Below are 18,377 nucleotides of genomic sequence, written 5' to 3'. Positions count from 1 at the left end.
CTCAATTAAGGTGAAAATTGAGTTTGATTTAGAATTTATATTTACCTTCATCAAAAGCATATCCCAGTGGAGTTAGCAATAATATGCCTACATTCTAGTCGTATTTCTACAATTCTTTTGAATAAATTCAAAAGAACCAAATGCTCTATTAGTAGTTCTTCTTGGTGTACCCTGAGAGTTCGAAATTACATAGGAAATATTTTAGGATAGGTACGAGGATCACTTCACGGGGAAATAAGCCATTTATCCCTAAACATCGCCAGTAAAACACACCGATATCATAGCTCATTCACCAAGTTCCCAGTTTGAACGAAATGCTTAAGCTATTGTTTTTCAAATTTAACTTAATAAGTTGAAGAATAAGTCATTTTAAAATTAATGTTAGATTCTTGTACCGTGCTTTTCTTTCTTTGAGACGTGCAGATACAGCATAACAGTGTTCAATAATGAATTGTATATTTGCAGTCGCCGTATTAACACTAAGATTTTCCAAAAGAGAGCGAATTCTTCCTTTTTAACTGTGTTTATGAGTCTCAACCAACATGTAACTTTCCCAGTTTTAAAATGTTCATTAATATGATAACATAAACACCCCCCCCTCAACTCTGTCAACAGCATATCGACGATCACCCATACTCGGTCTCAGGTTTAATCCGCATTAACGTTTATTAACATAGGCTTCATTTACTGCGGTTTTAATAGAAATTCATAAGGTTGCGCACCACTGAACAAATGTATAAGTCATCTGGTAAAAAGAAACCAAAACTACACGATGTCGACAGAGAAGTTGTCTCAGGCCATAAGATCATTGGAATCTGCATCAACGTCTGCCGGACGCAATTAAATTACAAGGATTTGAGGTATGAGTTGAGTGCAGAAGATGATATGGGCTATGTAACCTGGGGTATTTTCAGCTGTATATAACCGAGAATAATGATAATCCAATGATTAGGCCTAAGCCATGAAATAACGGTTTTCCTTGCAATACTCCGCAGAATTCTGAACAAAAGGTAAGCTGACACATTATTGTTTTGTGACATTAAAATACTTTGTTTCAAGAATATAAAATGCTACATCGAAAAATATTAACAGCTTTGAAAATTGATAATTAATGGGACACCATATACTTGTATTGCAATTGTTTTTCTTTTCTTTTTTCTTCATTTTACATCAGTGGCAGATTTACTTTTAATGCGAGACGTATCCTTAAGGTTCTGACAAGATTTTGTTAAAATTTACGAAGACATTTATAAAAAGTAGTGTTTTAAAGCACGACGGTCGCCGGAGGATAACAAACGCCGGATAACATATACCAGATTATATACCAGATTTCGGTCTATTTTAAGCAAAGCTTCTTGACCACCTAAATCTATAGTCTGTACATAATCATAATTATATTTGCGCATATATGGTAAACGTAAAAAGCATATAGAACTGCTGATTACTAACAACTGAATATTGATGAACAAGTCTGTCGCTTTCCTTAAAAACCCCGAAGTTGTGATATATCAAGCATAACTAGTGTTTATAATCTACGGGAACATGTAAATCTATTTCCTTATACACATACTGAAACTGGTTTTGTACATTACCTTTGTAATCTAAATGGAAAACACAAACAAAGCATTTAAGAGTTGATGTCATAAAGACATATTTAAGACACGAGTTTAGTATTATACTTTGAAGTGGGCTTGTAATTATAAACAAAACAAGGAAGAAAATATAGTCCAGCTAAATAACACATATTTATTTATGCAATATAAAAATATTTTTAAATAGTTAAATATTTGTTTTATGTCCATTTACCTTTCAATGATACATAGAAATTTAAGGTATTGTGCGTAATTTAATATGATAATCGTGACGTCGAAGGCGTTTTCTTTAGTCAAGAAAATGTTGAAGATTATCAAATTACGAAAGTTATTTATAGATTTTTTGGGACTGAGATATTTACTTCCTTCTTGCTAGTGAGTTGTCCACTGGAGTAGAAACTTGTCACTTACCAGAAGTATTGTTCGATGTCATGAAAACAACTACAAGGTCTTACAGTATATTAACAGCAGATAGAGAAAGTAAGTATTTTGTTATATCGATGGTAATGTATTAAATCACGTGATATTTGATTTATACTTCAGTGTTCAGAACAAAAAGGGATATAGCCTTTTTGTGAGGTATGATGCTGTATGTTTAACATTTGATATATAGTTTACCTTTGCAAGATTCGCCTATAGTGTTATTATGTATATAGAGGTTCCCCAACGCGTGACTGTTGTTTATCATGTTTATTAAACTCGAGTTAGTTAATTTTCAAATTTTTAAAAGACACGAGCTTTAGCGAGTGTCTTTTGAAAATATACTTACGAGAGTTTAAATAAACATGATAAACAACGGTCACGCGTTGGAAACTTATTTATCCCATAACTTTAACTCTGTATTTATACCTTGGTGGACCCATTTACTCGTCTTCATTCAAGGAAACTTACCATCATTCAATGTGTAATGATATATTTCCGCCTTAAAATGTAGTGCCTTAATAGTGAACTAATATCCTAAAATTGTTTAATACTTTGAATAAGCATCTACCTGTTATACAGTAAATACAAGAAAATGTGCTATGAAAAGTAGCCTGAAGTTGAAAGTCAATCGGAATCAAGAGATCTTGGCATTGACCAATCAGAGGCGCCGTAGGTGTTTACACACTCCATAAACGATAACCAACTGCTATGGAATTTATCACATGGTTTTTTCCATTGTGAAACATGCATAGTTATGGGATAAAAGTTGGTTCGTTGCTGTTGAAGGTTTTGTTATTGGTAATTCATATGGCTATTACTGTAGACTTAGTCTTTTAAGATAAGATGCTAGTTATGTGATATAGCTCCGTGTTCATAACTATAACTGTGCACGTACAGTTGACCTAAATTTGACAGGCAGCTAAATTGTAGAAGATTCCATGTTTTTTGAGATCAAGATATTATACATAGTTGGATTATAAGTGAGGCTGTCATGAAATCCTTTATATTCATCTCACTCTATAAAACGTATCATTTATTTTAGCATAATTTAGCATCTGAGAGTCAAGTGATTCCAGATAAAATATATTCATGCAGATAGCCTATCTATATTATGTATTATTTTCTATGTTTCTCTAGCTTTCCATTCTAAAGATGTTCTGTGATAAAAGTAAGTATATATTTTGTTAATATCAGTGTTATTAGAAAAATGCTTTGAATGATATAGTTTCTAACATTTAATGTCGGCGAAAACTAGTCGATTTTTAAACACAACACACGACGTTGGTATTCAGATTGAATTGATAACTGAAAAAAACCATTTAATCGAAATAATGAAAACTTTGTGTCAAGACCATTTTGCATTAAATAGATACCTTAGATAAAGTTTAAATTTACTATATTGATTTTCTATAAAATCGTTGTTAGGTCATTAAATTGTATATTTGAATGCTACAGCAATTATTCTTTCTTGTATGTTTAGGTAATTATATGTAGATACATGAGTGGCTATGTGATATTTAACATAAACACATGAAATATATGAAGTGTAATGATGAGACGTGAAAATTTTCCTATATCAAACTTTTTTTCTCAAATACATTTTTGGAAATGGAAGTTTATTCCTGTAATAAAGGAAAATGCAAAAAAAATGTCTGTGTGCTCGTATTTTAGTTATATTGGATTTAATGGGAATTTTGTCGTTTTAGTTAACAAATACTGCTCCTATGCACCGTGAATTCAGTAAATTGTCCCATTTTCAGCCATTTTTGCAAGCTTTAACCCTGTATAAAAACAGTTCTACTCAGTTATTTTTTTGCTTTATTTAAAAAGCTGTTATTTTTCAATATCGGGTGTAAAGAATAAAAGTGCTATAATTACCCTAAAATGAAACAAATAAGTAAAAAAAAAGATACCATTTAAAGCGAACATTAGCTTTATATAGCCTAAAATGCTGTCGCAGTGATGATTTAAGTACATAATATTAATTGCAGTAAAAATGGTGAAGACTTGACTCTACTCAAAGCGAATGAAGGCGCTAAAGGAGTGATTTATTAAAATCCTGGTAAAAAAATCTACAAACAATAAAAAATCTACTTATATCAACTTGCTACTAATATTGATAGATTTTCTTTAAAAAAATCTCCATTTTTTATCTAGTTTACCTTGATATTTTTTTCAATTTTTTCAGATCAGAATTTTACATGTTATGGACGCCTTGTAATAACACCATCATCATCAAACTACTCATTTAGATGTTCACCAAATGAAAAGAATGAAATCACCATCAACATGGAATATGATCGCTGTTCATGTTCAAGAACAATGATCAATATTGGAAATTGTTCATCAGGTATGCTAAAACGTAATTCATTTCCTCTATGATGACTATACAATCAGTTCTAATAACAATTACTGTATAATTTGACAGTAATAATTATGGCTAAAGATAAATGTTCATTTTGTTCGTTTTGTGTACAATATACCTTCCACTTACCCATATGTTATATCTTAATTATCAAATAATTATATATGTGATCACACAAGTATTGTTTAATTTGGTTCTATTGCTCGACCGTCTTTGTCTTTTATTGATTATGTTTATTTCCTCATTTTCCTACGCTCAGACACGTGTCAAGATTGGAGCATCGATAAGAATAACTGTACGGTTTCCAGGTCGGGAACATCCACTCTTCTTTACAATTTGCAACAGTTGTCATCGTCATGTACACACATTTGCAAAACTCGTTGCAAAATGACAAACCGAGGCATGTCGGCACTTAAATGTAATAGTACATTGACATGTGAGTCGCCTGGTAAGTAACGATGTTAATACATACACACATACTAAAGGAAATACAACAATTTACATGTATATTAAGATTCAAGGAAGTGATAACGGCAGTATGTACCAATTCAGTACTGATTTTTTATATCTTAATATACAGAGCCTCCTATATCGCAAGCTTGCAGGACAAGATAATTAAAAACCCACAAAAGTAGAACAGACGATAATGAATTGAAATATATCTGTTTATTTATAATAAATAGCGGTATGCATTTTGTGTTTTTATAACAAAATAGTGTTTCCTTTTTATCATAAATTGTTATGAATGGTCAATATACATGAAAGCTACCTAATGTTACACTAAAACTGTTGAAATGTTACCCTGGGTTCAAAAACGTTTCGATATAGGATGATTGAGTGAAAAAATCACCCCCATCTTACTAGGAATACATACACTGTATAAGGTCTGTGGTTTGGATAAATGAAATGTCCATATTTCAAGGGGCCCTGCCTTTTTATTAGGAACCCACCCCTCACCAAACACACACACACACACACTCACATCCTCACTCTCGCACACACACACACACACACACACACACACACACACACACACACACACACACACACACACACACTCACCCCCCCACACACACACCCTCACTTCATCACACACACTCACCCTCGCCTTCACCTCTCTTATCCCTCATACATACCCCAAACCCACCCCATCCACCCACACAGACGCTCTGTCACTTTTTCTCTCTCACACACAGGGTAAATAGTTTAGCTACGAAAACTATTTATTCAGTATCTTAATAATTAATTAACATAAAACATGTTTCTAGTCAAAATATGGACAAATAATAATGATGGGATCTTAATTATACTTTTTGTACACATATTATACCAGATAAAGGGAGGTAATCTAAACTATAATTGTGTCATTTATATTAACTTGCAGAACGAAAGTAACATATTTGGACCTTTTATTTAAATTATGTTCTCCGAGAAAACTGTATTCTTTTCATTAAGAACAATTGACTTATACGTTGCTTTTGGCCGATTTTGTAGTTGAACTTTCCGTGGTTAACGTGTCATTGATGCTGGCGCCAGGGGTTGGACGCCGTCGCGAGCGTCTCGATGAATTTCCGTGTACTTGTTTCTGATGTAAGGATCCGGGTTCCTTACTTTGGGAATTATTATTTTGTGAAAAAATCGATTCTTGTCATTTATTTTTTTTCAGATTGGTAATATAAAATACCAATTATATTTCTGTGCAGTGGCGAGTATTTTATGTTGTAATATCTGTATTTCACAGTTTTGTATGGACATAGAGTGATTGTTAGGAGAACATTTGACACGAAGACCATTTCGCACATTGTCTACCTGATTCTTTGGTTTATAAGATGTAGTGTAAGCTGACAACTTGTAATGAACATTCTTCGCTGTTTTGTTGATGGTGAATAATTCCATTATATGTATATATATTTATTACACCCGTTCGACATACAAGTACGACATTCGTCATGAAGAAATCAAATTTTGATCTAGCCTGACACACGTCATATCCTAATTCATTTGTTTGAGTGTCGTTTGTAGCATACTGATTGCTTAACCAACTTACATAGCTACAAGCTGTGTTTCATTTCTAATTACAGATTCGATGAACACCTGCAAGACCCTATTCAGGTATCAGATTCATACCAATGTATACTGTATGTATAATTGTGTTAGTAAACTCAAGCTTTGGAATTTGCAATCATCTGTAAAATACCATATTTCTGTTTTTCTTTCAATAATGTATTTCTAATTGGATGTTTAAAATTCGACGACTTCGTAAACAGCTATACGCATGAATATTATATACGGTGTTCTATTCTTTTACATGCGTTTAGACAAATTGAACTGATTCATTTATCACATACTTTACAACCATTGATTATTGAATGCGACATTCTATTCGGATACTTCCATGAGAAAAACTAGAATGGCGCGAAAAGCAAAAATAATGAAATTGTATGTTGAAACTTTTTTTTTGTATTTCTTGTTGATTTTTTCAAAATTAATCTCAATTATTAAATACAAGCACTACCATTAGTTTGAATTTTTAATGTTATCAGATTATGAAAACGATGTTTGAAAACTTTGGTGATGTGAATCTACACAGTTTGCATTCAATAATCAATGGTTGTTTAGCAAAATTACGTGTGCTGAAACCAGCACTATGCTTATCCAATCCAGAACAGAAAATGCAGTTACTGCACATCAGAAATCCGGAACAGAAACTACAGTCATTGCCCTTGGTGTTGTCGCCGGAGTAGCAATCCTAGCTCTCGTTATCACCCTTGCCTTTTTGTGCTTACGTCAACGTCGTAAGAGGTATTCATATTCACTAACATTCTGTTTTTATTTTAAATTCTTAGTGACTTTTTAATATAGTTTATGTATAACAATAATTTTCTTCACATGTTAAGACGATAAATTGCTTTATGTATTTTTATACACATCCAGGCGATCACGAAATATGCCTGGATGTTAACCTTTATCCGTATAATATCGGAATAACATCATATCATCATAGTTATGTGATAATAGCAAATTGTTGATACCAGTTATCATAGCAATAAGTGACAAGAGGTGTTCTTTCTTAGATGTATATGTTTACCAAACCTAGATGTTTCCTATGATTGAATAGATGTTTTCCTTCGATACAATAGTTAACTAATTTCTGTTCCATCTTACAGAAGCGCACCACCAGCCAACGACTACACCGATATGAACGTAAGAGCAGTCGGACAAGATGCTTACGAAGTAATTTCATTGATGTTATATACCATTGAGAGAACACAGTTGAATTTCAAAAGCAAATCATATATGTGGCATACACATTTCGATATGGTAAGCTAGCTCGATTGAGAAAGAGAAGAAAGTATAAACGAAGTAAAAGCTTTATTTTGGCTTATTTGTGCATGACCTATAGACTTCATGTTTCTATTTGCACAAAACTTTGACCACATGATGTTTGCTTAATTGTCATTCTTCCTCATTTGCAGTGTCCTCTTGGCCTACCCAGTAAACTCGAGCCTTTGCATGGTATTTCCGAAACAAAAAATCGCGAATCAGCAATGTACTTGGATATCGATGATGCAGAAATGGAAAAGGCAAATCAAGGTACGCAACAAGACCACGGCGCGATGGACAACGTCTACAACAGCATAGACGATTGTGGTGATGACAAGGGGTATGCTCAGCCAGACGACTTGCTGATGAAATTGACGTCTGAATCCAAAAGGCTTGACCAGATGCATGGACAAGAAAACTATTTTGTCTTAGAAAAACAAGACGAGAACCATGAAGATCAAACTAATGCTGAAAGTTACTTCGTTCTGGATAAGAGCGAAAATAAAAGCCTAGGTAATGTGCAGACAGAAAATGAATCTGGAAATGCAAATAGAACCGACAATTATTTTATCTTAGAAGAACAGGAGAACATGCAACAGAATGCGGAGAATGTATCTGGTGACGATTACTTTTTGCTCGAAAAAGAAGGCAATGTAGAGGAAGACAGAACTATCGATGGTACATACAACACTTTGAATACAGAAATAGATATTGGATGTACTGATGATGACTACTCTCATGCTAGAACCGTCTGTAGTTCAGAGGAGAGCAAGCCAAGGGAGGGATCGGCTGACGAGGAAGACTACGACAAGTTATTCCAGAAACCCAACACTTACGTGGTTCGTGATTCCGATAACGATTACGACCACATGAAGACGAAGACCTTTAAATTATGAGGAATGAGGTCCCGTATAACCGATACATTTTCTCGATAATGTTTAATTTCTCGATTTCGCGGGACGTGGGTGTCGTCCAATAGGGAACCTTAGGCATTTTCTGTAAACGAGGAAATACTGTCGGTACGGATATCCTACCCGAGGGTCACAAAATGTAAAACGTTAAAACCATAGGCTTGTCGAGGGTTTACAACATTTTGCGATACCGAGGATAGAGTATCTCTATCCTTCATATCCACATATGAATCAGTAATTTCTCTCGTTTCATTCCCTCGAAGTCGACTGGGTTATGCTAATATCGCTAGATATTCTAGATTCCCTAATGTAACCAACTCTCCAAAATGACTTCTAAAAAGTCTTGATAATGTATTGATATATATTAGTGACCATGAACAGATATATTTGTAACTTGTTACTTGTACATACTTATCTAAGATTTAATTTACATTGTTTTATATAGATTTTATGAAAAAATAGCACTATAAGACGATACCCATTTGTGTCATTGGCAGTACCATATTCTATGGTTTATATGATAATATCATATACCTACACTTGTATGATGGATATCGCTTATGAACCAAAAAGACAGCTGATATGTATGAAACCATTTAATTTGCAAAAAGAACTTAACAACATCTTTAGTGCATTTTTGGTGCAATTCTCTGGTTATATTATCGTAATTATTTTATCAGATAAGATCAGATACAAACTTCTTCTTTGTTTATATTTTGCTGTTGTAATAAATATGTCATTTTTGTTAAGACCACATGCTCTGTTGCCATTTCTCTATATTCTTAATATTAACAAGATAAAATACAAGTTAATAAATAGTAAGTAGATGTTTAGAAAGTAAATGCATATTCATTGAAATTTCCGGCATGAATATATATTAAGAAATGATATTATTGTACTTAATTCAAGTTTTGTCTTCCTGCATTGTAATAAATGTATTCAAGTGATTTTTGCGAATTTTCATTTTCTTTTTAAAGTAATTTGTAAACTAAAAATTAAGTAAAAAATCATATTCATACATTCTAACCCCCACACACAAAAATAAAACAAGAGGCCCATAGGTCTTGAAGTTCATCTGAATACTTGTACAATACAACACCACAAATGATATAGTGGTGGCAAACAATTAAGCCAATACAAAAGAACTCTTTTAATAGAAGAAGTTCATGTTCTGATATATTTGATTAATTATGAATGATTATATTAGGTAACATGTTAAATATGTTTATATTATGTACCATGAATGAAGGTTCCTTGATCCCCACCATGCTACAAGTCCAATATCCATTCTCTAGGCCTCTTAGTTATTTACAAGAAGTTGTTTAAAGATTTTAACATATTTGATCCCTATAACCTTATATGAAGGACAAGGTCATGCATTTGAACAACCTTCATCCCAACATGCCGCAGGCCCAATATCAGTGCCCTGGCCCTTTCGGTTCTTGAGAAGAAGTCGTTTAAATTTTTAGCCTATTTGATCCCTGTGACTTTGAATGAAGGTCAAGGTCATTAATTTAAATAAACTTATTAGCCCTTAATCCTAGAATGTCACAGGCCCAATATCAAGTCTCTAGTCCTCTTACTTATTCACAAAAATCCACCCATTAAAAGATTTTAACCATTTTGACTTCTGTGACCTTGAATGAAGGCCAACGTCATTCATTTGAATAAACATGGTAGCCATTTATCCTAGCATGTCAATGGCCCAATATAAGTACCCTGGGCCTCTCGGTTCTTGAGAAGAAGTTGTTTAAAGCTTTTAGCCTATTTGATCCCTGTGACCTTGAATGGTCTCTAGTCCTCTTACTTACCCACAAAAAGCCATTTAAAGATTTAAACCTATTTGACCCCTGTGACCTTGAATGAAGATCAAGTTCATTCATTTGAACAAACTTATTAGTCCTTCACCCTAGCATGTCACAGCCCAAAATCAGATCTTAGGCCTCTTAGATATACACAAGAAATTGTTTAAAGATCTTCGCCTATTTGAACCCTGTGACCTTGAACTAGGGTCAAGGTCATTCATTTGAACAACCTTGGTAGCCCTTCATCCCAGCATACTACAGGACAAATATCAGTATCCTGGGCTTTTCGGTTAATGAGAAGAAGTCGTTTGAATGGAAAGTTTACGGCGCACGACGACGGACGATGCATGATGACAATTGGTCATCCTGACCCTTCGGGTCAGAGGACTTTATAAAGTAAAATAGATAAATCAAGAAAATAAAAAAGGCACCAAGTAGAAAATTACATTGCCACATCAAATGGAGCAAGATTGGGTCATTCTTATGTTAAACTTTTATTGGGAATGTGGTGATCAAAAGTTTAAGATACCTTAGTGTTCTATCTTCGAGACTCCATTTCTTGGTCGTGAAACGAAGGTTAGATAAACTCCAGAAACTGACCGTATGTCGTTGATTTTTCTACGGAGATCATGGCTCTTCTTTACCCAGTTAACCGTGTATTTCAAATAAGCATGTATAGTAAAACAAAACTTAATCAAAAGAAAAAAAACAACTAAAGACAATAAAAAATATTAAACCATTGTTCTGTCAGTCCCGTAAAGGACAATCTAATTAAAATACAGATCACCATTTTACACAACGTTATGCTCCATTACGTAGTGTAACTTAGTGTATAATGGTGATCTGTATTTTAGTCAGATTGCGTATAGGATAGCTCCTATTGACTCGAAGACTTTAACTGGTGTTAAATCATTCATAAACATGCACATTCCTATGCATTGCAGACTACCTGTTTATCCAATCACGACCAATACCAAACATTCCTTATCGATACAGCATACGGCATTCACTGCATGTAACATACAATTTATCATACGGATAAAGGAATGTGAACGATTAAATCCTACCTATATTATATACCTTGGCTATCTTTCCCCATACACTATATTATTTCCTCCTAGGTAGGTAGTATAGCCAGTTCGATTGAAGAATACCATTGTTTAAATACACCTATCGGAGAGCCGTATGTAGTCTATACAATCAGCATGTGTTCATTGGGTACCAGAATAGCATACTACAGGTTAATATTTAGAGACACATCGTTGTAACGAGGGACGCGCTATGGACAAACAAGGAAGCTAAATAATGGCGACGAGAACACCACGACGTAATATTCAACCGCCTCCAGAAGGTATATAATGTAATTATTTATGGCAAATAAGGTTAGCGCAAATTAATACTTACATACAAACTTCCATGTTAATCTCATGCATTATTTCATAGTTCATGCATTGTCTGCAAGACTTTTATCACTGCTTGCATTGTTTACCATTTACTTCGTTATTTATCAGTAGGAATATTATATTAGTTATGTTATACAATTAGACACCAGTCTTGATACATGTGATGTTTCATTCGTCAATAAGACTGTTCATAAAACCTCAGTTTGCCGAAATCCCTTACTAAGGTCAAATATCCCCGATTAACATTTGTGCAATGTGTATATTTCTATCGACGTATTTTCGTTTTAAATATCTTATTATCTTTCTATGAAAAACGTTCTCCTAATTTGTACATTCATAATATATCCAGTACTTCACAATACAATTTCACAATCGTTAATCAATGGAATTTCTGTCCTGAAATGAGGTCAACATAATCATGTCTTGTCAATGTTCTAACCAGGAAGTAAAACATACTACCTTAGTAGCTAGTGCATGGTTATCTTAATTGGGGCCGCGGTGGCCGAGTGGTTAAGATCTCCCGACATATTACCACAAGCCCTCCACCTCTGGGATGCGGGTTCGAATCCTATGTGGGGCAGTTGCCAGGTACTGACCGCTGGCCGGTGGTTTTTCTCCGGGTACTCCGGCTTTCCTCCACCAATAAACCTGGCACGTCCTTACATGACCCTGGCTGTTAATAGGACGTAAAACTAAACAAACCAAATCTTAATACGGCCTCTGTAATGTACATAACTAAAATATATACAAATATATCGCAAGAACTTCAAAATCAATTCGTCTGTTTTATTATCAGATTTCACAGTAGCTCGTATCATATAACATTTAATATATTAAGACAGAAAAATGATTATACGATTTTAAATAAATTCTATATAAAACGGCGTGGGAAAACTAACCAAACTTATTCTAATCACCTTGTATAGAGTAATCACACCTCAATAACCGTAACGGTGTATCAATAACATGTGTATTCTCAACTGGTGTAGTTGTTATAACGATTTAAGGAAGGGTTTTAGGTTCTATGTCTGGGCCCGGCACCATAAAATTTTCTCAGACAGTTTTTTTTTTGTATTGAAGTCTATGTAAAATTATAAACTTGAGTAAACAAAATCGTCTGAAAAGAGTTTTATTGCGCCGGGCCCCGTTGTTAGTGTTATCTTTCATAGTATGGTACTGTTATGGTACAATATAATGTAGAAACTTTCGCTATCACAAGAAGACAATACATGAACATTCGGCAGCATTCAAATCGCTTGCAGTCATCACTGAAGCCCTGAGCTGTTAACAGCACATCAGATTAAATACACATACATTAAATTATATAATGGTGAATATGAAAGCAAATGTGGCCGCCTTATTGTGGAACGTCTATCAATTATGTCCTTTACATCAGGGGATCAGCCGGCAATCGAGAACCAGCCTCAGACAAGTCCGCAAACACAGTTCGAAGAAGTCAGTGTCCCTACGAAATGTTCAGGGTGTGGTATTGACACAATTACAGTTCTTGAATACGAAATAGGGAATCTTTCCTGGACTTTGTGTTTCATTGTGGCGCTCTCTGGGTAGGTATACAGCCATAAAACAATCACCGAAAATTCTTCCGGGAATTGTGAAATTCTTGTCAATCAATATCACAAAAAAACAAGATCAGCATCAAAAACCGATGATATATACTATATGCATTTATGTCATCATTTGTTTGACTAGATCATGAGCTTAATTTGATCATTTCATATTTTTCAGATTTTGTCTCGGATGCTGCTTCGTACCATTTTGCTTAAAAACAACAAAGGACGTTTTACATAAATGTCCTGACTGTAAATACACGATAGCACGCTTTAACAAAATGTGACAACTTACTTGTCTTGATCAGCTCGTCATAATGCTTCATCTGTCCGTTATGGGTTATCGTCATCGTTCACCAACATGGAGAAATTTGTAACTTTGTGCTGGGTTGCCTGACGTAATGTATTTTTTTTCGACAAGAGATGAATGTTATTCGACTGTTAGGGTATAAAAAAGCAGTTGTTGATTCACAATTTACATCAAGAGTGACATCGTGGTATGTTGTGTCGCCGCTTGACGTCAAAACTGCTGTTGGCAAGCGTTTGACTTAGTAGTAGTAAAAACATGACGTTTTTACGCGGAATGTATAAATAATCTATGTAGCTCGTTTTAACGCAAAGGGATTTTACGGATGTGTTTGGTAGATAAACGACTTTGCAGAAATGGACTTAAACTTGATAACAATGGTTTAATGACTGTTTGGTGGAAAGCAGACGCACGGTCCTGCCGTGCCCATGCTTTTATATAATCCGATAATGAGTTATATTGTTGAAACAACTATGAAAAAATAAACAATAGCACTGCCGCAAGAAACCCAGTCTCTGTGACATGTATGCTTTGTTTATGTTGTGTTAAGATCATTTGAAACATATCGGTAGATTTATGGATCGACGAAGTAGCACTACATGACTTAACTTGGCGAGAAGGAAACATTTATTTCATACTTTATTTTCTTAAACGTCGTGTTAAACTGATAGCGTTCAAACGCCAAATCATGACATGTGAAACCCGAAATCATGACATGTGAAACCCGAAATAAAAAGACAATCCTTGAAACTGCTGTTTCGTCCTTGATGTGCTTTAAGGGTTTGTAGAGGACAAAATTCCATGCTACTGTATTATCAAACACAACAAAAACACTAACGATATAGAACACATTGGGACAGCATAGAAATACGTTTGATTGTATTTCGTTGTTTGCTGTATTTGTTTTTATAATATATTTTTGATTGATTTATGCCCTTTGTTCTTGCACCTTTACACCAGTTTGAACTTTGCAATCTTATCAGTTCAAAATTTGAGCTTGGGGTTATATCAATGGAGTTTTCTATCATATTAGTTTCAATTCAACCTTATCCTAAATGATTTCATCAAGAAAGGGCTTATGATATCGACAAGCTAGCGTGAGGAATATTACATCAAAGGACTATACAGAATAACATATATATATATATCAATCACCTGTAATAATTAACATGTTTAAAATAACAATGTTTCATACAAAACCTATAATAACATTGTTTTTGTATAACTATATTGATTATAAGGTGCAATTCGTATGAATGAATTTTGTATTTATTTACAAATACTGAGTGAAATGATCTGCACTTTATTAATTTTCTGGTTACTCGTCAGTAAGGGTTGAAATGTTTTCTTTCAACAAGATGATTTTCAGAAAATGTTTATTTCTAATAGTTTATTCGGCTTTACATATGAAAACAAACTTATAAATGCCATGCCATTCAAAAATTTTTAAACTATCAAACAATCCTTGTGTCAATCACAACTATTTTATATTAGGAGTAACTGAAAACCAATATTCCTTCGCGTGCGTATATATAGCACAACACATTAATATAAACATCACTATATTACATGTACTAATATAAGAATACTAGAAGTCTAATATAATATTATCTTATATAATCATTTTGACACTGGCATAAGAGTTATATTCCTGATGACAATAGACAAACGTTTTTGTAGGATACGAATTATAAGAAATGGAAAAATGTCACTCCAGCAGTATACAATTGTTCGGTGTATTGTGTCTTGAAAAAGGGGCAGATTGCCTGGAAAATTCTTTGTCAACACTGTTGCCTACTTCTTTAGCCAACATCTAGCACAGTAATGATGTTATTTTTTCACTGTGATTTTAAGAAGTTTGCATAAGAACTAATATGCACAACATTCACTTGATAGTTAAGTATTATATTTGATCATAGTATAACTATCTTACACTATTTGGCTAGTTTTTCTACTGTGATGACGAAGATATTGTCTTGTCATTATACCTTTTTGTTTTGGTTGTAGTCAGAAAATGGCTGATTTGACGCCAAATAAGCACCATTAAATAAAATAAATATTAAATAACTAATTTGGTTTCTGATTTTTGATTGCTTAATAACGTTTATTAAAATGGATAATTTTACTGTTTGCATCAAACGTGTGATTTGCCATTTACAATACGTTGATTTTTTAAATATAGTGTTGGGTGTTGTGAAAAGGAATTGGCAAACCGCTCGAAATATGGCAGAGGACTAATACATAAACCAACTTCATACGAACAAAACTATATATACCAACTTGTTGATCAAAACAAAGAATCTAACTTCGACTTTACAGAAATATCTGAAGTAAAGATATTGAGAATTGAGAATATTATTCCTATGTGTCTAATATAATAACTCTCGGTCAGTAATACTAATAGACCTAAAATTAATGTTCATGTTTGTAGATTCAATGTCACATATAGGTGAAACTCAATGAGAGCAACAAGTTAGGATATTAAGTCAGTATTCTGCTGATGTTCATTGTAATCCTCTATTACACAATAAAGTTGTTAACACTTATATTGTATTTCAATTACTTACTTTTAATATCTTTATAAATACATCTAGTTTTAAGTACAAATGTTCACAATTAACAATTCAATCTTAGGAGTTGACTTTGTTGGACAAAACGTATTCTAAAACCACTTGAATCAATCACATATTCTGTCTGCAAGCAGTTTCTAACTTTGGCTCCATAAACAATTTAAAGTTTAAGCATTAAATCAATTCCATGTCTGATACCCATCGTCTTAAATTTTTAGAGTTATGTCCCGTGTTTGTCTCAGACTTCCGGTCTGTTTTCTGTGTGTATGAAGGAGCTGCTGATGTCGATGGTCCTGGTGTATCACATCTAGATATAGAATCCGTTGGTATGGTTATATGTGATTCTGGCTCTTTCGTGTATCCTTTTTTAATTTCTACACATTTGTCCTCAAACAACATGGCCGCCATGGCTACCTTCCGGTTCCGGTAATCATCAGGACCGGACATTGTTCCAGTTTTAACAAACGTACCTAGGAACAAAAATAAAAATAGAAATAGTTTTAAAAGATGGAGGACCGGAAACACAATCGCATTATTCGTGATATAAGAGGAATGGTTTCAGTTTACTTACAATCATACATATATGGAAAAAAATGTGCTGTATTTTGAAGAATGTTTTACTTATAAATGTCAACTAAAGCCATCAAGCGGTATACTTGTAAGCAAAATGGTATTCACTAGCCAGCTAACTTCATCGAATGCAACCAATATAACATACATATAGGTCTTATATCTATAAACTATAGAACTGTATAATTTGGTAAATCTCAGAGAGAACTAAAATAAGATATCGGGAATAATAAATAAGTCGCTAACGATACATATAAGAAGAATAATTACCTAATAAGTTTAATATTATTGACTGTAATCTTAATGACATGGTACATATACAGCTATTGTAATGTAGTTACCTCCCTTGTCAACGTGTAATATCCGGTCCCCGTGATTATTACCCTACAAACCATGTGGCCTCTCTCTTTGAAAATAAATGTTCAACGTGGAACACGCATGTTGTTCGTTCCTTGGCGTAATATAGTGGCCACTTGATAGACTATAAAAGTTAGCTTTATGACAAAAAGAATGATTGGCTATAGATACAGGGTGTTTCAGAAAACAAGTCCCGATTTTAATGATCCAGACACAAATTGTATACCATTCAGACGAGGATATCCATACAATTTGAATGGTATGTGCTTAAAAGTGTAGTTTAACACATATATGCTACATGGAACAAACTTTTGTAATTTCAAAAGTTTTCTTAAAATACGTCAATGTATGAGTAACATCATCTGGACATTAATTTAGTCAATAATTTTCCGAAATGCCTCATTTTTTCTGCAAGTATTTATTGCAACTGGTTCAAAGGATATTGATGTAAGAAAAATTTCGTTTTGTTTCAATGTGTAACATTTTTGCCCATTTATCTTCTCAAAATTCATCTCTGATGCATTTCCATCGTAAAAATAAGCATCTTTGCCACAATAATGCAAGTCTTTGTGACCGTGGTAAAACAGTATATCATTGCTCTAAGTGATGTCATTAATGGCGACACGGTGTTTTATTAATAAGTCTTAGCTATAAATGTTTGTACTCTAACAAGTACTGCTATCATTAGCTTTCCATACTATCTTGGTTTGTGCAATTATGACTTTTCACAAAGAAGTTATCATAGTTTTTAAATCGGGACATGTTTTCTAAAATACCCTGTACTATTACTTCAGTCTCATTTTTATCAATATGCGAATAATTATCACGGCGTCCATCCAATGAACAGACGCTTTGATATTATCTTTAAGAATCATATTTAAGAATAGCAAACAGCATTATTGATAGTTTTTTTTATACTTTCGAATACGATTTAAAGCAAAACTATATTTCATTCTAATAAGAGATGATATTTCCATGAATGCAACAACTTACTAGTTCTATCGTGTTCGGACGATGTACCAACCCGGTTAATATCCTTATCGTCTGCTTCCACAAATGAAGCCACAACGACCACCAGACAGAAATATGAAATCTATAGAACCAATTTAAGCTCAGACGACATATTTAACTACACCGGGATCTATTGTTTACCCAGATGGATGGACGAATGATGTCCTTCGT

The 18,377-nt window shown here is 33.7% G+C and overlaps 2 protein-coding genes across 3 annotated transcripts; both read left to right on the top strand.

Moving 5' to 3' along the window:
• The first annotated feature begins 6,519 nt into the window (after positions 1-6,519).
• LOC138336395 (uncharacterized) lies at positions 6,520-8,863 on the top strand. Of its 2 annotated transcripts, none has more exons than XM_069285878.1 (3): positions 6,520-7,182; positions 7,548-7,584; positions 7,857-8,863. In XM_069285878.1, the coding sequence occupies exons 1-3, from the start codon at positions 7,028-7,030 to the stop codon at positions 8,598-8,600; spliced, it is 936 nt and encodes a 311-aa protein (XP_069141979.1). In that variant the 5' UTR covers positions 6,520-7,027; the 3' UTR covers positions 8,601-8,863. The 2 variants fall into 2 exon arrangements, with proteins under 2 accessions (XP_069141979.1, XP_069141978.1); XM_069285877.1 differs by having other exon boundaries at positions 6,522-7,182; positions 7,548-7,614; positions 7,857-8,861.
• Positions 8,864-11,522: 2,659 nt separating this feature from the next.
• LOC138336101 (LITAF domain-containing protein-like) lies at positions 11,523-14,448 on the top strand. The gene is made up of 3 exons (XM_069285401.1): positions 11,523-11,771; positions 13,220-13,388; positions 13,570-14,448. The coding sequence occupies exons 1-3, from the start codon at positions 11,726-11,728 to the stop codon at positions 13,676-13,678; spliced, it is 324 nt and encodes a 107-aa protein (XP_069141502.1). The 5' UTR covers positions 11,523-11,725; the 3' UTR covers positions 13,679-14,448.
• The last annotated feature ends 3,929 nt before the right edge of the window (positions 14,449-18,377 follow it).

Source organism: Argopecten irradians, chromosome 12, assembly GCF_041381155.1.
Source record: "Argopecten irradians isolate NY chromosome 12, Ai_NY, whole genome shotgun sequence".
Lineage (NCBI taxonomy): Eukaryota > Metazoa > Mollusca > Bivalvia > Pectinida > Pectinidae > Argopecten > Argopecten irradians.
Note: the sequence above shows the minus strand (reverse complement) of the source record. Positions and strands in the feature narration are given on the sequence as shown.